Source organism: Arachis hypogaea, chromosome 14, assembly GCF_003086295.3.
Source record: "Arachis hypogaea cultivar Tifrunner chromosome 14, arahy.Tifrunner.gnm2.J5K5, whole genome shotgun sequence".
Taxonomy (NCBI): domain Eukaryota; kingdom Viridiplantae; phylum Streptophyta; class Magnoliopsida; order Fabales; family Fabaceae; genus Arachis; species Arachis hypogaea.
In genome coordinates, this window is record NC_092049.1 from 10,862,422 (window position 1) to 10,885,573 (window position 23,152).

A 23,152-nucleotide genomic window follows, 5' to 3' on the forward strand; every position below is an offset into this window, starting at 1 on the left:
CAGTAAAATTAAATAAAAAAATATAACAAGAAATAATGAATATATTAATATTTTTCAAGTATTCTATAAAGACAGAGAAAAAAGTATTTCATCAACCTTCACAATCCGAGAAAATAAAATCTCCAAAACAGTTTTGATTTAAATTATGATTTTAATATAAGATACCATGAATATACTTCTTTTGGGGTGAATGTGGATCGGATCGGATTGGATCCAATATTCGCAGTTTTTAAGATCGATTCGGATCGGATATCGGATATATCCGCAAAAAAAATAATTTAAAAGCTGATTTTTATTAAAAAAATATCAATAAAATTTATTTCTTTATTCGTTTAAATATGTTTACTCTTAAAATAATATTAAATATACTTTTCTTAAATAATAAATTAAAATAATACAATATTTATGATAATTATTAGTTAAAATAAAACATAAAAATAATATTCACTTATTTATTTCTTTATTTTTGCAGATACCTACACAAAATCCACAATCCGATCCTATTAGTGTGCGGATCGGATCCAATCCAATAACCTTACGTATTGGATCCATATCCGTAATTTTTTTATCGAATTCAGATAAACACCGCGGATATGTGAATCGGATCCGATCCATGAACACCCATATACTTCTTTTCTCTAAAAGACCTTTTCTAAAAATCTTTTTTTCTATTGTAGTTAAATTCTCTTTGGTTGAACTTGAAATTCTTTTATTATTAACATCCATTACTTCTTAAATCTGCATATTTTTTACCATTATTCTCTACTTCTCTTTCTTTTTGACTTAATTGTGTCGCATTCATTATGAATTAATTATGTCTCAATCTTAAATTTAGTAAATAATAACATATAATTAATGATGACAAACATATATATTAAAGTTAGGTTAATAACTTAAATAAATTTGATAAAATTGTGTTATGTTACAAATTTAAAATTGTTATGGTGTAGTCTAAAATTTAGAGGATCTAAATTCTCATTATAAATAATACTGGTTCCATCCCCCTGTGTTACGCATGAAAATTATAGGATAAAACACATTGTGATCGTTACCATTTTTCAGAATATATATATATATATATATATATATATATATATATATATATATATATATATATATATATAAAATAACACCTGTTACGATGGGTAACCGGAGATTAATGGGTTGGACTCGTTGGGTTGGCTCAATCGTCTGAGGAAGGAAGCCTCCGAGCGAGTCCGTGTCTTTGGGGCCTCCGTCCGACTTGTGAGTGTGAGAGAATGGGGGGTGGTACCTGCAAAGACACTCCGATGCCTAAGTTAGCAAGGATGTAAGCAGGTCTAGAGAGTATTGGGTCTTAGTAATATCTGAGGGGTGTCAGTGTATTTATAGTGGTGAGCCAATAACCACCATTGGAGTAGTTCCACCTTAAAAAGGGAATAACCGTCCCTTTATCTTAGGGAAGTTGGGATATGGCTCCTGGAAGTGGGTTGAGAGATTTTAGGGGCAGTTACTTACTTGAATGAGTATTATCTGCCAACTAATCCTTGTCCCCAACTTTTTTAGAGCAAGTCGTGGTAACAACCGACCTCTCGAGGGAAGGTCGGTGCAAAGTGAGGATCAATTCCTTTGGATTAGGCCTCTTATTTGTTCCTGGGCCTTAGCGTTAGATCAGGGTATGAACAGTGCCCCTACTCGAGCCCAATCTCTTTTTAAGAGGTGAGGTTGAGTACCTCAACTCGGGTTTGTAACCGACCTGGTGAGGAAACGACGTGATTTTTCTAGAACTGACGTGTTTTCAAAATTTCTCAACAGTCGCGTCTAATCAAAACGTCGCGTCCGTTAGGAATTTGCGTATTCACACGCGGGGATCAGTTACATTGGTAACGGTGCACCTCTTTAATGACGGCCTCCGTTTTTACCATTATGCCCCTAACGTATTTATAAATACTTTCCCTCTCTTTCTTTATTTCGTTTCTGAAAACCTTCGCATTTGCTTTCCTTGTTCAAAAAAGAAAACACTCTGTTCACGAGGATTCCTCCTTTCTCTGAGCCTCTACTGCCCTATCCGTTTTCAAGCAAAGGTTAGTTCTTTTCTCTACTCTCTTTTTACGAAATACTTTCGTTTGCATGTTTCTATTTTGAGAGGAGGGTTGACTTATAGGCTTAGCAACTCTGTTTTGTTTGAGGATTTTGTCCCAGGCCCCTTAGAGATCCTGTTTTTTTATCCTTTTTCTTTTTCCTTTGTAGGTTTCGCTATCTCCTTTATTTAGGAAAAGATGTCTTCTGTAGAATCCCTCGCTCTGTGGGTGGATGTTACGGTTCTTGGGGAAGAACCTTTTGTAGATACTGACTACATCACCGATCTTCGCACTCATCATAGAATTTATGCTTCTAATGAGGATGAGCCAAAATACAAACTGGTTGCCCCGGGTTCGGAAGACCGGGTTTGTTTTGGAAGGGCTTCTGACGAGGACCCTCATTTCTTTTTTATGTATGAGAGTTATTCACTCGATTGGGAGTTTTTCTACCTTTTTCCTCTTTTGAGATTTCTGTTCTGCACCATTGCCGTGTCGCCCCTACTCAACTTCATCCCAACTCTTGGAGATTTTTTGAAGGTTTACCAACTTATTAGCCAGGATTTAGATTTTCCGAACTCTTTGAGGATTTTATTTTATCTTTTCCATATGACCAAGCCCTTTAGTGGGTAAAACAATAAACAACAGTGGGTGTCTTTTCGGGCTATTCAAGGTCGGAGACTTTTCAACCTTTTTGACGAATCCTCCCATAATTTCAAAAATTTCTTTTTTAAAGTTCAAGCTGTAGAGGGTCACCACCCCTTTTTTCTGGATGAGAATTTTATTCCCCGCTTTCCTTTATACTGGCTGGAGGCTTCTTCTGTGGAGAAGTATGGTTTGGATGACCTGGATGAGGTCGAAGAGGCTGTCGTGGGGTTCCTCCGAGAAGTTTGGGGGAGGGCCCCTTATTTGGATACAAAGAAATTTCTCCAAGGGTCTCCGAGTTTTGTTCGGGCCAAGATAGGTAGATATAATTTATTTTTTTATTATTCCGACTTGTTTTTGAATGTTTTTTATTCTGGAATTCCGACTTCTTTGTGAATTGACTTTTTGTCTTCTTCTTTTTCAGAAATGGTGAAGAAAGCTTCTGCCTCCTCTTACCAAAAAGTCCAGGATGCCAAGAAAAGATCTCGGGCACGGGTGGACGCAGCAAGGTCTACTGGCGATCTTCCCCCTCCTCCTCCTCCTTATAATTTGGGGACTTCCTCCTATCCTATTATGGTATCCTCTTCCTCTCTTCCTTCTCCTCCCCCTCCGCCCCGACCTTCCTCTGAACCTAAGAAGAAGAAAGGGAAGACTTCTGGCTCTTCTTCCGGGGCTGCCTTTGATGGTCCTCAATTTGTCCGAACCCATCTTTTTTCTCATTCAACTATTAGTATGGATGATGCTATGGTTCAGAACCATCTAAATCTTATAGTTCAGGGAAGCGTTCGGGCGGCTGGGGTTTATACCAAGCTCCTGGATATTTTTTAACATACTCCCCTCAGTTCTTTGGGTTCCACCCCAAGAGTTGAGGAACTTGAGGGGAGGATTTCGTTATATCAGGAGGAGGAGAGGAAGTTGAAGGAGGAGGTTACCAAATTAAAGGAGGAGAAGGATAAGATTCGGGAGAGGGAGAAGAAGCTGATGGGCCAGTGTGCCATGGCAGAGGGCCTTAAGGAGAAGGCGGAGCAAAATTATATCAGACTTTTTATGGAGAATTTAGACCTGAAAAATGAGCTCTCCGGGTGTCGGGACGCTTTCCAAGACATGGAGGACTCCATTGCTGAGGGAGCGGAGGAGGCGTGGAGGATTTTTAAGGAACAGGTTGGGGTCATTGCTCCCAACCTGGACCTTTCTCCCTTAGATCCTGATAAAATCGTAGTGAATGGCGCAATTGTCTCCCCTCCCCGACATGAAACTGACTCCGAGTTAAAAACTCGGGGGCAGAGGATAATGGAGTCTCCTCCTCGGGGTGACGTTCCGAGTTCTTCGGGGGCTCCTTCTGAAGTTCCCGACCAGCCTGCTCCGACTTCTTCTGATGCCGTTCCTATTCCTGCTGCTCCGACTCCTGGTGGTGACCTTCCTTCTTCTAATTAAGTTATGTTGGCTATATGGGGCCCGGCCTGTGGGTCCCCCCTTTTTAAACAATTTTTATGTTTTTTATTTATACTGGTAACTTGCTAACAATTTTGTGGCCTTTTTTGGCCATAAACAAAATTAAAAATACCCTTTTTTAGATAAGGGTTTTAGGTTATCTTTTATGTTGGCCTGCATGCTTTCTTCTTAGGTTTTTGGAAACCTCTTTTGATCTTTTTTGTTTTTTCGAAAACCTTTTTTCATTTTTTGAAAAGGCTTTTACTAGGGCTGATCGTCCTTTCTTAAGTTTTGGGACAGTTTCTGCCTATTGGTTTTCGATGTATTTTCTTATCTCTTTTTGGGTTGTTCCTTATACTCAATTTTGGATTTCATTGAGTTTTCGTAACTTAGGTTATTTTTGCGATGCATTTCATCTGTCCTCGGTTTCTCGACTTCTAGGTCGGCCAATTTTCGAGTTTTTATGATCTGCTTATATAACCTCTTTACACCGACTTGTACCTCGTCGTTTTATCCTGATGACCATCTAGGTCGGTTCATGGGATTTTCACATTTTGTCGAGCTTAAGTCGGCGCGTTTCGTAGAAAAAGTAAAAGGGTGAAAAGGAATTTATAAGAGATATTGTAAAAGATCTTTATTTATTTGCAAAGGTACTTTATTGCTACTAAGGATTTTTGATGATTTAGTAGCTCCTTAGCCTCTACTTTGATGCCTCATTAAAAACCACCCTCCAGGAAAAACCTTTTCTTTTGGGAGAAAACCATGAAGTTGGGAAAAAAGTACATCAGGGAGTAGAGTACGCTTTTAACTGTAGTACCTTTTCATATTACAAGCATGCCACGACCTTGGTAACTCGGTGCCGTTTAAGTCGGTCACCTTATAATAACCTTTTTCTAAGACCTCACTAATTTTGTATGGTCCATTCCAATTAGCAGCGAGCTTCCCTTCCCCATATTTGTTGACTCCAATGTCATTTCTGATTAAGACCAAGTCGTCTGGGGTGAAACTCCTTCGAATGACTTTTTTGTTGTATCTGGTAGTCATCCTTTGCTTCAATGCCGCCTCTCTTATCTGGGCTTGCTCTCGGATTTCAGGGAGCAGTTCAAGTTCCTCTTTGTGCCCCTGTATGTTTTCGACCTCATCATAGAAGATCACCCTTGGACTTTGCTCGCCGATCTCTACTGGTATCACGGCTTCCACGCCATAGGCAAGTCGGAAGGGTGTTTCCCCTGTAGCAAACTGTGGCGTTGTCCGATAAGCCCATAATACTTGGGGGAGCTCTTCAGCCCAAGCTCCCTTTGCATCTTGCAACCTTTTCTTCAATCCCGCCAGTATAATTTTGTTGGCTGTCTCGGCTTGTCCATTTGCTTGTGGATGTTCCACCGAAGTGAACTGGTGTTTGATCTTCATGCTGGCTACAGGCTTATGAAGGTTGAGTCGGTGAACTGAGTGCCATTATCCGTGGTGATGGAATGAGGTACCCCATACCTTGTGATGATATTTTTGTAGAGGAACTTCCGACTTCTCTGGGCAGTGATGATGGCTAATGGTTCTGCTTCTATCCACTTTGTGAAGTAGTCTATTCCCATTATTAAGTACTTTACTTGTCCTGTAGCTTGGGGAAAAGGTCCTAATAGATCCATCCCCCATTTTGCGAAAGGCCATGGAGAAGTTATACTGATGAGATCTTCGGGGGGATCCACGTGGAAGTTTGCATGCATTTGGCATGGCTGTCACTTCTTCACAAATTTTGTGGCATCCTTCTGCAAGTTCAGCCAGTAGAACCTAACTCGGATTACCTTTCTGGCTAGCGACCTGGCTCCGAGATGATTTTCGCAGATTCCATTATGAATCTCCTCTAGCACTTCATTTGTCCTTGAGGTCGGGACGCACTTTAGCAATGGTGTTGATATTCCTCTTTTATAGAGGATATTTTTCACCAGAGTGTAGTGTTGTGCTTCCTTCCGAATCTTCTTGGCCTCTTTTTCCTCTTTGGGGAGGATGTCAAATTTTTGGTATTCGACTAAGGGATTCATCCATCCGAGGTTTAGCCCGGTGATTTCAAGGACATCCTGTTTGGCCTCTGCTTTAACTACAGAGGGTTCTTGGAGAGTTTCCTGGATCAAGATTCTATTATTCTCCCCTGGTTTGGTACTTGCTAACATGGAGAGGGCGTTTGCTCTGCTGTTAAGATCCCAAGTTATATGCCTGATCTCGGTATCTGCAAAGCGCCTGAGGTACTCCAAGGTTTTGTCCAAGTATCTCTTCATATTTGGGTCTTTGGCCTGATACTCTCCATTTATTTGGGAGGTCACCACTTGAGAGTCGCTGAATATCATCACTTTTGTTGCACCGACTTCTTCTGCCAACTTCAATCATGCGATCAAAGCTTCATATTCCGCCTGATTATTGGAAGCTGGGAATTCAAATTTGAGGGAAACCTCTATTTGTGTTCCCCCCTCATTGACCAGTATTATGCCTGCACCACTTTTTGTCTTGTTTGAGGATCCATCTACGTATAGTTCTCATGTAGTTGATTTTTTCTCTTGATCTCCTGCATATTCTGCTATGAAGTTGGTGAGGCATTGGGTTTTAATTGCCGTCCGAGTTTCATACTTCAGATCGAACTCGGAGAGCTCTATTGTCCATTGAACCATTCTCCCCGTAACATCCGTCTTTTGGAGGATTTGCTTCATGGGTTGGTTCGTTCGGACTCTTATTTTGTGAGCTTGGAAGTAAGGCCGTAACCTTCGTGAGGCTATTACTAAGGAGTAGGCGAACTTCTCTAGTTTATGGTACCTTAGTTCAGGGCCTTGTAGAACTTTGCTGGTGAAGTACACAGGATGCTGCCCGACCTCATCTTCCCGTATTAGAGCTGATGCTACAGCTTTGTCTGCTACAGGCAAATATAGGATGAGTTCTTCCCCAACTAGAGGTCGGGTCAGGATTGGAGGTTGGCTCAAAAACCTTTTGAACTCCTGAAATGCTTCTTCGCACTCTGGAGTCCATTCGAACTGGCATCCTTTTCTTAGAAGAGAGAACAGTGGAAGGGATCTTAATGCTGACCCTGCCAAGAACCTGGAGAGGGTTGCAAGTCGACCATTCAATTGTTGAACCTCTCTTAAGCAAGTTGGGCTTTTCATTTCTAGGATGGCTTTGCACTTGTCGGGATTTGCTTCAATTCCCCTTTGCGTCAGCATAAACCCCATAAATTTTCCAGCCTCCACCGCGAAGGTACATTTTGCGGGATTTAGCTTCATCCCATGTAACCTTATGGTGTTGAAGACTTGCGAGAGGTCGGTCTCCTCCTTGGTTTTCACTAGCATGTCGTCCACATAGACTTCCATTAGGTTCCCAAGGTGGGGAGCGAACACCTTATTCATCAGCCTTTGGTATGTGGCCCCAGCGTTTTTTAATCCAAAAGACATGACCACATAGCATTAGTTTGCTCTAGGCGTGATGAATGATGTTTTTTCTTGATCCGACTTGTGCATCAGGATTTGGTTGTATCCCGAGTAAGCATCCATAAACGACAAGTATTGATACCCTGAGCTGGAGTCTACTAGAGTATCAATGCTTGGAAGATGATATGGGTCTTTAGGACATGCCTTATTAAGGTCGGTGTAGTCAACGCACATCCTCCACTTGCTGTTTTATTTTTTGACTAGTACTACGTTTGCTAGCCATATCGGATACTTGACCTCCCTGATGAAGCCGGCCTCTAAGAGCGCTTCTACCTACTCCTTTACCACTTGAACCCTTTCTGGACCGAGCTTACGCCGTCGCTGCTGTACAGGTCGCGATCCAGGATATGCTGAGAGTCTGTGGGTCATGAGCTCGGGGTCTATCCCTGGCATGTCGGAGGCTTTCCAGGCGAAGAGGTCGGAATTGTCTCGTAAGAGCTTTGTCAATCTTTGTTTTAGGTTTTTCTCTAGGTTGGCTCATATGTTAGTGTTCTTTCCTTCCTCCTCGCCGACTTGAATTTCTTCAATTTTGCCTCCCGGTTGCGGTCGCAGCTCTTCTTTGGCTCTTGCTCCGCCGAGCTCTATGGTGTGAACTTCCTTGCCTTTTTCTCTCAGGTTCAGGCTTTCATTGTAGCATTTTCTTACCAATTTCTGGTCTCCCCACACCGTTACTATCCCTGCATATGTTGGAAATTCCATGCAAAGGTGAGGGGTGGACACCACCGCTCCAAGCCGATTTAGGGTAGTCCTGCCGATTAAGGCATTATATTCTGACCCGACGTCGACGACTATAAAGTCTACGCCCAGAGTTTTGGATTTTTCCCCTTTCCTAAAGTCTTGTGGAGGGGTATGAATCCTAGTGGTTTTATTGGCGTGTCGCCTAACCCGTACATGGTATCAGGGTAAGCCCTTAACTCCTTTTCGTCCAATCCTAGTTTGTCGAACGCGGGCTTGAAAAGGATGTCGGCTGAACTCCCCTGGTCTACTAGCGTTCTGTGGAGATGAGCGTTTGCCAGGATCATGGTTATCACCACTGGATCCATCGTGTCCAGGGATTACCCCTTGCCCATCCTCTTTGGTAAATGAGATAGTTGGGAGGTCGGGTGATTCGCTCCCGACCTGGTGAACTCGCTTCAGGTGTCTCTTGCGAGATGACTTAGTGAGTCCCCCTCCTGCAAAATCCCCTGAGATAAACTTGTGAAAAATAAATTTTTCTAGTGACGACATCTAAGTAAATAAATTTTTAAACTCAACGTATGAGCACCACGTCAGCATAAAAGCTTCCCATTTGTATTACTACCAATGTTAAACCCATGCGATGCATGGGCTTATATTTTAATTTGATATGGTAAATCGAAAATAATATTTTATAATCATAAATTTTTCAAGTTTAGTATTACACTATCATCGTCATTATATAATAAACGTACTGAATATATTGTTTTATCTTTATTCAAATAAAATGCAAATAGAACAGTTTGAAGTCTATAATATTTTTGAACCATAAGGAAAGAGACCTGAAAAAATAAGAACATATATACATGTAATAGTAGCATATCAATTTTATACTAAACTTTATATTATAAGGCTAATGAAAATTTATCGATAATCTAATATTTTACTAACCTCATTAGAAAAGCAATTGGCATATAATGTTGTTCTCCATGTTACACATTTTATTTCGAGTCTGAAAGTATAGTTAATAAATTAGTTATATCTACAACAAGTATTTGTACAAAAATGTAAATTATAACATGTTACTGAAATGAAAATACTATTTTCTTACCTAAATATTATTAAAAACTTCGTTGAACACGACATTTATTGTTGATGAGTTTTGATTGTTGCCTTCATCTAGAATTAGAAAGTTCAGTCCATTACAACTCTTAACTCTTGACAAAGCAATGTAAAGTTGCCCATTGGTGAACAAGTAAAGTCCTACATGTGATAATGATTTACCACATAGTAAAATACCTTGGTTTTTCAATGTTTTTCTTCTCATATATTGTATTCTGTTAACCAATAATGTCTAAGTTGCATTTCAAATACAATTTAGTTTATTAACACTATTAGATATTAATAACGTTACAAACAATTTTTTCAATTCATTACCAGACCTCATTAATAGCTACAATGAATTTTTTATCGTCACATAGTAGTCCTATAAAATAAAAAGAATCTTGAAAGTTAGAATATGTAATTTCATTAACTGTCCTAATAAACTCATATGTTCTGCAACATTTTTGAATAATTAACAAAATTCTCATATAGTAGACATCACATGTACCCGGTAGAGTATAGTTTAACCTCTCGATACAATACTCTCTCTTGTGTGGATATTATTCCCTTTCTTCTCTATTATAAACAAAATAATTTAGAAACTCGGCATACGTTAAAGTTTGACCTGCTTCAAATTTTTTGTTGGCCTCCATCCATACGAAGAACATCGTACCTTTTCGTTTCTCTTAATCTTTTCAAAAATTTTAATTTATTAGCTTAGAAATATGAAATAATTGCTAACTACAATAATCAATAATTAAAAACGAGTAAATATATAAATAATTTAAAATTAAAAAATAACAACCTAAACAAATAATATTGAATATTTTTACAAACGTTTAAAAAAATTATTATACTAATGTTCCAAAACATTGAAGATTAAGAATTTCATATATATAATAACAAACGAATATGACTTATAGTCATACTAAATAATATTCAATGCTAGACACCAAAAAAAAAAAGATATTCAATGCTAAATCAAGATTGACCCAAAAATTAATTAATTAAGGACGTTCCCAAGAAAAAGAACCCGAAACCCACCAAACCAGATTGAACCTACCTAAGCTAGCCCACAATTTTAGACCAAACCCGACCCGACACACCAACAATTGACATTAAGTATTCCTAGTCGCTGGTGCTTACAGTTACAGGCAGAGGTGAATGCAAGCGAGGAACCGAGGAAGTGACACTCCGAGGAGCCAAGTGTGAAGAAGCAACGACCTTTCCCATTCTCCAAAGGATCACCACACCCAAACCCACATCCAACTTCAACTTTGATTACTCTTATATAATACACCCATCTACTACTTTCCATTGTTCCATTCTAATCAAATATTTATTTATTATTATTAAATTCCTTCTCCTTTCTCCAATCACTTTGCTGTTGCTCAGATTATTGTTCTTACTTTCTTTGTTGTTGATCTCGTGATGGCTCATTTGGCTCTGTCACAGGTAATGAACCCACTAACCAATTACCTTTTTTTTTTCCTCCACGTTAAGCAAAACGGTCACCCCAAATGGAATCAAAATTTGATTTTGACCGTTTTCTCTTTTATCTCTATTTTTTCTACCTGGTTTGAGCTGTGGGTGAATACAACTAACTTTGTAGACTCAAAGCTTGGAAATTTGACCTGAAGTTGGCTTTTTCAAATGGAACTAAGGATTTTCTACCCTGTTTTTACTTTTGTTATTTATTAATTTTGTGTCTTTTTATCATTGTTGAACAAAAGTTCTGAACTTTTTTTTTCCCACCGGTTTCTGCAGGTGGCTGTGGCTGTTCCTGTTGGCAGCGATTTGTCTCTCAGAAGATCTGCGTTTAAGGTTTGATACTTCTTATGATCCCTTATTACTTTTCTGCCCTTTGACTTTTGGAAACTCTTGTTATCTATAAGTGCCTTTAGTTTGTTTTAAAGGATCCATACATATGTCAGATTTCGCTTTGATTAGTGATGATTTTTAGAAGCTCATGCAGAACAATTATAGATATGAATATTTTTTAATGTATCACTTTGTCCAAAGAAACTGATACTTTGAAACGAGGGAGTAATTGGTCAAGTGATTTTTGAAACCAGTGCATAATGACATTGCAGTTGTTGGAGGATAGATTATGTTGGCATCATTTTGTTTGAAACCCAGCTTCTTCATTTTTGATATACAATTTTTGTTTTAAAAGAGAAGCTACACTTGATTTGCAGGTATCTAACTTAAACTTCCAGGATAAATCATGGGCACCGGTGTTAACTTTCAACCTGAAAGCAAACAATTCAAGGTCAAGAAGTCGGCGTGTGACATGCATGTCGGTGCAACAAACAAGTGCACCCAAAGTTACTGTCTCCCCTTTAGAATTGGAAGATGCTAATGAACCTCCATTGAATATATACAAGCCTAAAGAGCCATACACAGCAACTATTGTTTCCGTCGAGAGGCTCGTTGGTCCAAAGGCTCCCGGTGAAACATGTCATATTGTGATTGATCATGGTGGCAATGTTCCCTACTGGGAAGGACAGAGTTATGGTGTCATTCCACCTGTAAGTAGTATCATTGAGTTATTTTCTGCTGACAATCCACAATGCTTGAATTTTGGCTTCAGAATTTTTGCATGTAAATTGGACATATCAAAAGATTTAGTAATGTTTTCTTCCTAGTGAACCTTAATAATCTTGGTCATTGGCAGAATATTTGGATTTGTTTTTGCTGGAGAATGATTTGGTACTAATGAATAGAATTTGCATATGGGTGGCAGGGAGAAAATCCAAAGAAACCTGGAAGTCCCCATAATGTTCGGCTATATTCAATTGCTTCGACGAGGTATGGAGACAATTTTGATGGCAAAACCGCCAGCTTGTGTGTGCGCCGTGCTGTTTATTATGATCCTGACACTGGAAAGGAAGATCCTTCTAAGCAAGGTGTTTGCAGCAACTTTTTGTGCAACTCCAAGCCTGGAGACAAAATTAAGATCACAGGTGGGAGAAATCTCTTCTTATTTCTGATATTGTTAAAAAGTTAACATGATTTCTATATTATTTTACAGATTCTCAGAACCAATTTGTATTGCAATAACATAACTCCTTCTGTACCTTTCTCAATTGGGTGGATTTCTAATATCCTTTTATTTATTTTTTTGTTTATTTATTTATGTGCATGTTGTCTTGCTCAGTTAGTTGTAACATGTTATTCAATTTTTACCCTAGGTTTGTCCTACTGATATATGAAATAGATCTAACTGGAATCCTCTGAAAAATTCAGAATCTTTCAGGGAAGAATAATCAACACTTTGAAGATATTAATAGGGCAAACCTAGACTCTGGGAATTCTAAGTAAAACTATAGTCATTACAACTTCCTAGGCACAATTTATCAAAATGAAGAAACAAGTTTCAATATATAATTGTTGACACATACTACCAATAAATAGAAGCTAAGAAATTAACACAAAGTTATAAAAGGTTCCTTCTTTTTATTTTTCATTCACAACTTCTTCAATCTTAACCATCCACAATAATGTTGACAGCTTTGCAAGGCTATGGCTTACCAAAGTAATTCCATAATGCACTTGCATTAGGATGTGGATACTTCTTTTACTAAATGCATGACATTATTTGACTTTCTATTTGATTGGTGGTTAATCAGTTAGAAGTTATGAGTGTATATCATATAATGCTTTCAAATAACATGGTAAAGAATTATTTCAATATCGACTGAAAATTTGGTAGACATGAAAGTTATTTTATAGGATGTATAACAGATTGATAAGTTACACTTAAGATGATTAATTAGCCTCATGACTTATGAGTCACAATGCAAACGTAGGTGAAAACTACTTATTGGCTGAAAATTGAGTTATCTACATTTGTTTTTGCAGGGCCCTCTGGGAAGATCATGCTTTTGCCTGAGGATGATCCAAATGCGACACACATAATGATTGCCACCGGTACTGGTGTTGCTCCATTTAGGGGCTATCTGCGTCGAATGTTTATGGAGTCAGTTCCTAAATTTAAGTTTGGTGGACTAGCCTGGCTCTTCCTGGGTGTTGCCAATACCGATAGTCTTCTGTATGATGACGAATTCACCAAATACCTTAAGGACTATCCAGACAACTTCCGCTATGACAAGGCTCTCAGCAGAGAGCAGAAGAACAGGAGCGGAGGCAAGATGTATGTTCAGGATAAGATCGAGGAATATAGCGATGAGATCTTCAAACTTCTCGACAACGGGGCTCACATTTATTTCTGTGGTCTAAAGGGGATGATGCCTGGAATCCAGGATACACTGAAGAAGGTTGCAGAGCAAAGAGGAGAAAATTGGGAAGAAAAGCTTTCACAACTTAAGAAGAACAAACAATGGCATGTTGAAGTCTACTGATAACTTTGCATTGCAGAATAAACACATGCTTGCATTTATTTACCTTAAGTCTGAGTTAGGTGTTTTTAATTAAGGGTTGTTTTGTTTTAATTAATAATCTTCATTAGACAGCTTGAGTAAGCTGTACATTGTTTTCTTGATGAATACAAAATTGAAGAACCAAGTAAACGTGGTGATAGAGACATATTTTGACCATTTTGCAATAAAATGCATCATAGTTAATTAATATGATGTTCAAGCATATTCAATGAATCAAAGTATCACCAACTAGGTTGTAATAATAACATAGACGACAAAGGTGTTGTGTTGTATCTGTTTTTTTTCTAGTCTTTACATGTCCCGCAATAGTTGAAATGTTGAATAGTGCAACCAGTAAATAAGACTTAGATTTAGATATGCCAATCATAGAATAAAATTTTAAATCTCTCTTTTCTCTTTAACTTATGAAAGGATACATTAATCGTGATTCAAATCTATATCATAGATTCAGTCACCAAAAAAAATCTATATCATAGATTTATTTTAATCCGGTGTAGCATGACATTGTCCTTTCTCTATACTCTTTAAACATGGACACATGTTGATGTGTTATACTCTATCAAGGTAAACAATGCACGTAAACCCCAAAAAACAAAACAAAATAAAACAATGCACTTACAAAGAAATTGACTTTCAACTTTCAAGAATCAGGAGCATAATAATGTACCTTTTTAACTATGATTTTCAGTACTGTGCAATGTGCAAAGTTAAGAATAAGAATACAATAATAATGTTATTTCCATACAACGAAACTAAGTAACTTTTCCCATTATTGTCTACAAGTTTTCAATAGTTAACATAAGGCTAAAAAGATGCCAAGAAAGACTTGACTTTATTATCCATCATCACGAAAAATAGCAAACAAAAAATTTAAAGAAAAACAAAATAATGGAGGAGAAAAAGACAAGAGAGACAGCGGTGATAAAATAGACTCTATTCATTTCCGACAAAGACACATACTCTCACTCAACACATTTTTTCCTTCTTCTTCTATTCTTCTCAAAACCCACTGTTTTCTCTCTTTTTCGCCTTTGCCTTTCTTTGAAACGCTTCTAGCTTCTAAGTTAAGCAATTAAATTCAAGCACCATACACATAAAACGACACCGTATCCATCCCCTCATTTATATATAGAAATTATTATTATTACTATATCTTAACAATCTCAATTCTGTTCTAATTTCTGAACTGTCACTTACTCTCTCAGTACGCGCAAGCAACGAACCACATGGCGTGGTTGTCGGAATTCGCCGCCTCCGTGATCTTCGCCGTCATTATCGCCGGAGATTCCTCCGCCTTCGGATCCAGGGATCTCCGACCTTCGGATCACGGCCTCGTGTTCCAGTCCTCGCCGCCGGCGAACTCCTCGACGATGAGATCGTTCTTCAACGGAGCCGGTTCATCTTCCGCGTCCTCGTCCTCGTCATCCTCCTCTTCTTCTGATTCTGACGTGTCGTCGTTCCCGGAGGCCACCAATTTAACCGCTTCGCTCCCGCCACCGTGGTGGAGCCCGTCGCCATCCTCTGGCGGTGGAGCACGGCGGTTGGGAGGGGCGTTGGTGGTGGCAAGTTTGGTATGTGGTGTGACAGGTGTCGCGTTATTAGTGGCTACAGGTTTGGTTTATCTATTTAAACACAGGAGAAGAAACAAGTTAAACTTAAACGAATCGTTTAGAAGTGACGGTGTTGTTAATATTGGAAATGACGATAGTGACCTTTATACTAACGGAAGTGCCAACAAACTGCAGTTAGTGCCGGTGCCAGTTGTGCGCAATTCTTGAGTATTATTATTTTCTTTCTTTTTTTTTTTTTTTCTCTTTTTATTTCATTGTGTTGAAATTTCAATTACAGTGTTGACTTGTTGGTTCTTTCTTCTTTATCTTTTTCGTCCCACGTAGTTACTTACGTAAATGGTCTACTTGCATGTAAAGGTGCAGGCTAGCTGTGTAAATTTGATTATGAAGATGCTTTTTAATTAATGCTTTCATTACTTTTTATAATGCTAGTACGGCCACCCTAACATGTTATCTTTTATTTTGGTGGTTCGGGTTCCTAATTATCTTATTTTTATTAATTTATTTATTTTTTAGGATTGATTCAAGTATGACACTGGAACATAGTGATTAATGTTTTATTTATTGGCTCGTAACTGTCGTAAGTACTTTGGAAGGTGGATAATTGCCCTAGAATTTTGTTTATTTATTTATTTTTATAAAAAAACGAAGATAAAGTTAATTATAATTTTGTCTAAAATTATCCATGATAAATGTTTTATTTTCAATTAATATCAAAAAGAAAAATAAAAAGTATCATTTAATTATAAATAATATTATTAATAATAGGACATGCAAATAATAGTCTATCATAAAACACTTTTACGGATTTAATTTCTCTTTTTTTAAGAGACTTGTCTAATTTAAAAGTCTTCAAGAATCTGTCTTCCTCTTCAATTATTTTTAACTCATAATCATTGTTTTTATTCAAATAAATTAGTTAAAATTTACTTGTAGATTAATTTAGTTTAGATGAATAAAAATTAACAGTTTAGATTGAACTAACTGTGGATTATAGAATCTTTTATATGTTGATTTTTCTTCATGAAAAAATTACTTCTCAACTTAAACTAATCACCACATTGACATGTGTGTGTTATTACAACAACAAAAAAGGGACACACTATAGGTTTCAAGTTTTATTTCTGAACAGAACACCAATATTACTCAGTTTGGGTAAACAATTTAATCAAGTTACTTTTGAAGAAATAGCTTAAACAATAAATATTTGTATTAAAAGTAATTTATAAATAAGTTATTTTGTGTTTGATTTTTTAGTTCTAAAAGTACTTATTTTAAGAGAAAAATAATAAAAAACTTTTTATTATAAGAGAAGTCATTTTTTTTAACTTCTCCTTAAGCACTAAAATAGCTTTTTAAAAAGTTGCAATTTTATTTTGAAAATTGTACTAGACATTAATACTACATCTTTTTATAAGTTAAAAGTTAAAAAAAGTCACTTATGAATCTATTCAAATGGACCCTAAATATAGATGGAGATGGACCATTCGCTTCTGAATTGTTAGATAAATTACAATTATAGTTAGTAGTTTGTCAACTTATAATAATTATGGAATGGCTGACGGCTGATCTAACACTTTGTCTCGAATTAGCATCCAAGGTGGCCTAATTGGTAAAGCTAGATTTTATATATATATATATTGTTTGATCTTATTACTTTGAATAATTGATGTCTTATCAAGGTCAAAGTTGGTTTAATTCCTGCATTACGTACTAATAGGTGCAAATTTGTACTGTGATGCTAAATTTTGTATTTGAAACTTTTAATATATTTAAGGGCAATGCTATGAGACGGACAATACGTTTAGTGTAAAAAAAGGAGAGAATTAGTTAACCTTGATTCAAATTTAAGACAACAAAATAGGAAAATATTGACCACCTAGAATTTCTCATTATTTAATACATTGAAAATATTAAAAACACCATGCTTTTTAAATATTTGTGTTATTTCCTTAATAAATTCAGCTTTCGGAAATGTGATCTAATAATTAGTTTATATTCCATATCAGATATCACAGGTTGACTTTGATGTAACTACAAAATAATTATTAAGATGCGCATACCATGAGTCCATCATTCTTTGGAGATTTTTTCCACCAAATAGACATGTAGTGTGCAATTGCACATCCTTTTGTGTTCTCATCATTGTCACTTGTCAGTGTTTCATAACTGTACTATTATTATTTGATGAGAGTAGAAAGGTTACTCTGAAAATGGCTGGAATCCAAGAATAGCAAGAAGCATTTAACATTTGAGGAAGAAATAATTAGACATCCTTTCTAGGTTGTATGCTTGTAAGCACAGTTATTTCTTTCTTTTTCCTTCATAAAATTCTAAAACAAAAAAATACTAAAAATAAAAATAAAAAATAAAAACGCAATCGAATCAGTAGTGCCTACAACTTTGGAACTGGCCTTAAATGGAAAGCAAACATTTCAGTGGAAAAATGACATATAAGGTGTATACTTCTGCATAAACCAACTCTCATGCAAACGGGCATTTGCACTCATAAAAGTAAGGTTATGATTAGCAACACAACCAAAAAAGTTATATGTTCTTCCTTTTCTCAGGAGACAATTTGATTAAGCTTCGTATTTAACAGTAAGAAATAAATATACATGGCATAATCTATTATTATTATTACTATCTCCGTTCCTTTTTATCTGTGTACAATGTTGGGAAGGATATTCTTCTAGGATAAGGAGACCATAGTATATGAAAAAAGTTACAGGGATTTCAACAAGAGAATTGGTAGTTTAACATGGGCAAGTACCTATTGATCAAGAGGGATCCACTCAATTTCTAGGTCTATTTCTCCACATTCAACATTCTGGAGCTTCAGTGTCATGGCCTGTATAACCTTCCCATCAACAATATTGACTATACTATCTTCAATAAGTGCATTCCCATCAGCTTTTAACCACTTTCCTATCTGCATATTGGCAAACATTGCAGCATTACCACATGCCATGGCAGATGATATCAGGGGCTGAATGTCAATGTCTGCTTCTCCCATTATGTCGTCAGCAGAAAATGTGTCATAATCGAACACTTTCTGCAATGCAGCAAGCACATAAGATAGTGTCATAGTCATAAAAAGCAGAAACTAGACTTATATAGATCACTAATAAAGGTAGGATATTATTCATTGAACCAAAGCTAGAGAAGAAATTAAAGAAAAAAAGCAGTCATATGTAGACATTCGTCCAAATTGCATTGCTTTTTTTTCTTCCCATTTCACTCAATACAGTTTTCCTGGTTGTATAAAAAAGAAATATATGGCTTAAACACATCCTGATTCCACCTTAACGCGCTAAACAAGATATAGACTCATAGATGACTACAAATACGAGCAAATTGTAATACATATAATGTTCTTTAGCAAATACTCATCAAGGTTTTTTGTAAAGGATGGAAGTATGCACAAACTTTCTTTTTCTTTTTCCGTTGTGTCATGCCGAACAACGCAAGACATCAAACACTGGTGTTTCGAGAAGGAAAAAATATGACTGATGATTCACAGCTATAATTGGCAAGGGTACAAAGGAATAATAGGAAAAAATGAATTAGTGGTGCGGAAAATCTATTTGCATATTGCACCAAAATAAGAAAGCAGCTAAACATCGAATGCCTAGATGTCGATACTGTCTACACTATACACAACTTCTTATATTTCATTTTTAAAAGCCAATTCATCATTTTGCTTCTAGGAACTGTAGTTGGGAAGAGAACTGTATTTAACTTCCACTGGTGAGAAATTCCTAGAAAAGCTAACTTTGGTTAAGTTGCATAGCAATACAATAAACTGGTTTTACAAGGGAAAGAGTTCCAAATGTTGAGGATCAGAGATCAAGGAACTCATTGATCTGCAATGACGTGGCTTATAATGCTACAATAGGACATGCATTAATACCCAGAAGTAGTTTCTGTTATTCAAAATATCAAAATTCAACCATACCAGTTTTATTGGTCCATATATTTCAGGAACAGACAACATAATTTCTTCATTCCAGACTGGATTCAAGTTACTCGATATTACCCTTGTCTGGGAAGTCTGTAAGCAACAGGAACAAATCAATTTCAAACGAAAATTATCACCATTCATGAACCTTCAACTTTAAATAAAAGATAAGGAGCAACAGTTGTGCGAAAACATATGCCATCAAGAACAACCAACCTGTGTGCCAAGGTTCAAAACAACATATGGATCACTTGTCTTTATATCTCTAATAGCTAAATTGGTGCCTCTAATCACTTTCACCTTCAACATTCCAATAAATTCCACCATACCTTCCTGTTATTACCACCAATATTAGTCATATACTCAGAAAATCACTCTCAAGAATACATGCATTGCCAATGCTGCCAAAGTAATAAATTAAAGTGATGCAAAGTTTGATTCGAAAACTTTCATTTCATCCGGGAAGACAGCAATTCAACTCGGAAAATCTAGTTCACAAAACTTGCAAATATGGTCAAATCCAAAGTTTCTCCCAGTCCTTTAATAGAAATTTCTCTAAACAATAAAAATAGTCAGATAATCAAAGGACTAGCGCGCACAACAAAATTACCGTTCTCTTTGAACTACCACCATCGATGCGACTTTTTGCGGAGTTTGAATTTGGACCGCCTTTCCCAGACACAATGCGCAAGCCAGGTTTCAAAAATTCTTGATTCTCATATTTTGACCTGAAGTGAAAATAGTTGCAATTAAAATGGCATTCAATTAACTAGAGCATTTGCTTGACAGATGGAAAAAGAAAATCTTAAAGTCAAGGAAAAAATTGACTTAACAAAAGATTTGGACAAAAACTACGGGCCAGAGAGATGGAGAGAAGAAAGGGAAAATAAGGGGGGACTTGTGACATTATTACTTTGAGTCTAATTTCATTGGGGAAAAAATGGAAGAGATATTTCATGGATGAATTTCATATCTAATTTACTCATGGAGCTCTTGTATAAAAATAACCACTCCAGTTTTATCTTCAACCAAACATACCCATCATGGCAATCAGAGATAATAAGACTATTAAAATGAACAAAATGATGCACAGAGAAGCAGATAGGTGTATTGTGCAAATGAAAACATGACTAACACTATAAAATTTGCACGCTGTTCATGGCTGGCATCTGGTTCAGGTTTTTTATGTCCTTCTGGAATATAAGCCTCATATATTGAATTAGCAGCAGCATTCCCCCCAACTTCAATCATTGAATCAATTTCTTCTTCTGTCCATTCATCCAAAGTCACAGATAAAATCTGAAAGTAAAAAATAACATCATCAAAAGGATAAATTAGCATTTAGCCATTTATGCTGCTCCTAACTAGATAGAGCCCATGGGAACAAACTAGGTCAGATTCACATGAGTGGTCTTGCTAGCAAACAATGGGATAAAAGGTTATAGGTTAATATATATCAACATATACACCTAATAGACTAGTAAGAAACTGGACAAGGTGTAAATGAAATCATTTTCCTAAGGTATGAATAACGGCTTTACCCTATCTATCATCCATTCCTTACAAAAGTTGTGAGAAATTAAATGCCAGAACATATGATATCATCCGTTTATTTTTTATTTTTTTGGTTTATTTCTGGTGGCCATCCTTTTAATTTGTTCAAGACATCAGAAAGGACACTCAATTTAAGCTTAAAATATTAGACATTAGGGGTGAAAACATAATCATGAGTAGAGTGGATCTGCATTCAGCAATGCCTTCCACTTCAGTACAGCCTATGAATTGTCTACCTTTGATATATGAGAACCAAGGCTTCTGTGCACACCACAACATTTTAAGCAAACAAATACTCCAATATTGGCTGACCTGAAATACAGTGAAAAAAAATAAATAAATTCAAGGTTTAAAAACAAAATTCATTTTATTTTATTCGCAAAGGTGAACAGCTACAGCTTAGCAGATATCATATTCCTTAATCATTCACACACAAAAAAAAAAAAAAAGAAGAAAAAAAAGTCAGCATTCAAACCCCAATTCTGTGTATTAGTAATACTAATAACCCTTAATACAAACAAAAATCATCACGAATGCAAAGGAGAAACACTTACGCCCATTTAGGATCTGGAGCATTACAATCAGCACAAACACGATTATCCTGCTGAAGCAATAAATCTTTCAACCTTCTTTTACCTGTAAAAGACCTGGTGATTATTCAACTTTGCAAGCAAAATGAAAGAATAATACACTGGTGTCACTCATGATTAGACAATATTATACATAACGTCCTTAATTTGTCCTACCTACACTAATATCCACTAGGAGCTCCCAGGATCATATTCCATAAACTTGGTTAGTTAGTATATAAAAGGGCAGCCTGGTGCAGAGTATCCTACACTACACAGGTTCCAAGGAAGGGTTCCAGCCAAAAGGTGTAAAGCAGGCACCCACCTAACCTATTGCAAGCATCTGTGGCTGACTTGAATCGGTAACCTTGCGGCCACACGGTTACAAGGCAATAAGGCTCCCCTTTTGGAGGTTACTCTATATATACAAAGCACAAAGTATAGTGGTGTGAAGAATCTAAGGAGCTTAGGAGGTCAACGTAATTCCGCAACCCTTTTTCTCTCTATCTCCATTTCTGAGTATCTAAAGAATCTTAAGCTACTATAGTAAACTTCAAACTCTTTAGGATAGTTTGATCATCAATACATACTTCCACACTAATTAAGTATCACAAAATTACCTGAGGCAGGCCTCCCAAGTTCCACGCGGGAATTCCTCATTGATTTATGCTTGAAACCCCAGCCAAGCACAGATCTCTTTTTCTTTGTTTCTTCTTCTTCTAATTATTTTTTATTTTTCACTCTCAGAAACCGAAAATCAATTTTTTATACTTGTTTACCTGCATCAAATTGGTTAATGGTGAAATCAGTGGTTATAACGGCGCTAATCCGAGTTGTTAAATGAGAATGGATTTCTTTTTCTGGATACTAATAAAAATACAGCTCTGAGATAGTGAAATCGAATGTCCAAAAATATATATGCATCAAATGAACCTTATCATTGGAAAATTGAATAAATAAATAAATAAATGTTATGTGAATGTAGAAATGTGATCGGAATAGGCAGCGAAAGAGAGAGAGGGAGAGAGAATTACCGGTGAACGGAGGAAATCGGAAATAGAGACGGGGAATGAGAGAGAGATGCGGTGTTTTTTCCTTTTATGGATTCAGCCAATTGGATCAGAACTTCACAACTCTGATTTTTTTTTGTTCTGTTCTTTAATTCTCTTCGTTTTCCGTTTTCGTTTTATTTATTTACTTTTTTTTTACTTTTGTAATTAAGAAAAAAACAGAGAAGTATCACATTTCAACTACAATAAATCACCATTTCTAACATTTAAACGTTCATTAAAAAAATTAAACTATATTTATTAAAAAATAAAATTAAACAAAAATATCAAATTAATTTATATATTTTATAGTTAAAATTATTATTCTCAAAACTTACTTTATAAAAAGTAATAATTTAAATTTTTTGTTGTAAACAAAGTTTAAATTATTATTTTTTATAATTTAAGTAATAATTTACAGAAATTTAATTTAATCTTTATTTCATTTTCCGTATTTCTTCTAAACATAATCTTAAAAATATGTTCTATTGCATATGCTTTTCATCTTCAACCTTTAATCACCGTACTCACCACGAAATCGTCCTCTGTCTTCCTTGCAATGGCTACGACTTGCTGAGGATCAAATCTCTTCTCTTTAAAGAGGAATCTGTGTTGCGCCTTGCACACTTTTCATAAGAGATTAGCAGCTTCAGCCAATTTCTTCTTACC

The 23,152-nt window shown here is 36.4% G+C and overlaps 3 protein-coding genes across 3 annotated transcripts; 2 read left to right on the plus strand and 1 right to left on the minus strand.

Moving 5' to 3' along the window:
* Nucleotides 1-10,470: 10,470 nt before the first annotated feature.
* On the plus strand, nt 10,471-13,981 carry LOC112741463 (ferredoxin--NADP reductase, root isozyme, chloroplastic). Its single transcript, XM_025790463.3, has 5 exons — nt 10,471-10,831; nt 11,144-11,200; nt 11,575-11,907; nt 12,123-12,342; nt 13,241-13,981. The coding sequence occupies exons 1-5, from the start codon at nt 10,808-10,810 to the stop codon at nt 13,738-13,740; spliced, it is 1,134 nt and encodes a 377-aa protein (XP_025646248.1). The 5' UTR covers nt 10,471-10,807; the 3' UTR covers nt 13,741-13,981.
* A 170-nt stretch (nt 13,982-14,151) lies between these two features.
* LOC112741464 (uncharacterized) lies at nt 14,152-15,755 on the plus strand. The gene has a single exon (XM_025790464.3). The coding sequence runs from the start codon at nt 15,006-15,008 to the stop codon at nt 15,555-15,557; it is 552 nt and encodes a 183-aa protein (XP_025646249.1). The 5' UTR covers nt 14,152-15,005; the 3' UTR covers nt 15,558-15,755.
* A 2,210-nt stretch (nt 15,756-17,965) lies between these two features.
* Nucleotides 17,966-22,639, minus strand: LOC112741465 (ADP-ribosylation factor GTPase-activating protein AGD12). The gene is made up of 9 exons (XM_025790466.3): nt 22,469-22,639; nt 22,055-22,213; nt 21,420-21,501; nt 21,102-21,177; nt 20,447-20,610; nt 19,922-20,039; nt 19,528-19,644; nt 19,309-19,404; nt 17,966-18,405 (listed from the first exon to the last, which is right to left on the minus strand). Exons 2-9 carry the CDS (start codon nt 22,092-22,094, stop codon nt 18,124-18,126), a joined length of 975 nt encoding a protein of 324 aa, XP_025646251.1. The 5' UTR covers nt 22,095-22,213; nt 22,469-22,639; the 3' UTR covers nt 17,966-18,123.
* Between the last annotated feature and the right edge of the window lie 513 nt (nt 22,640-23,152).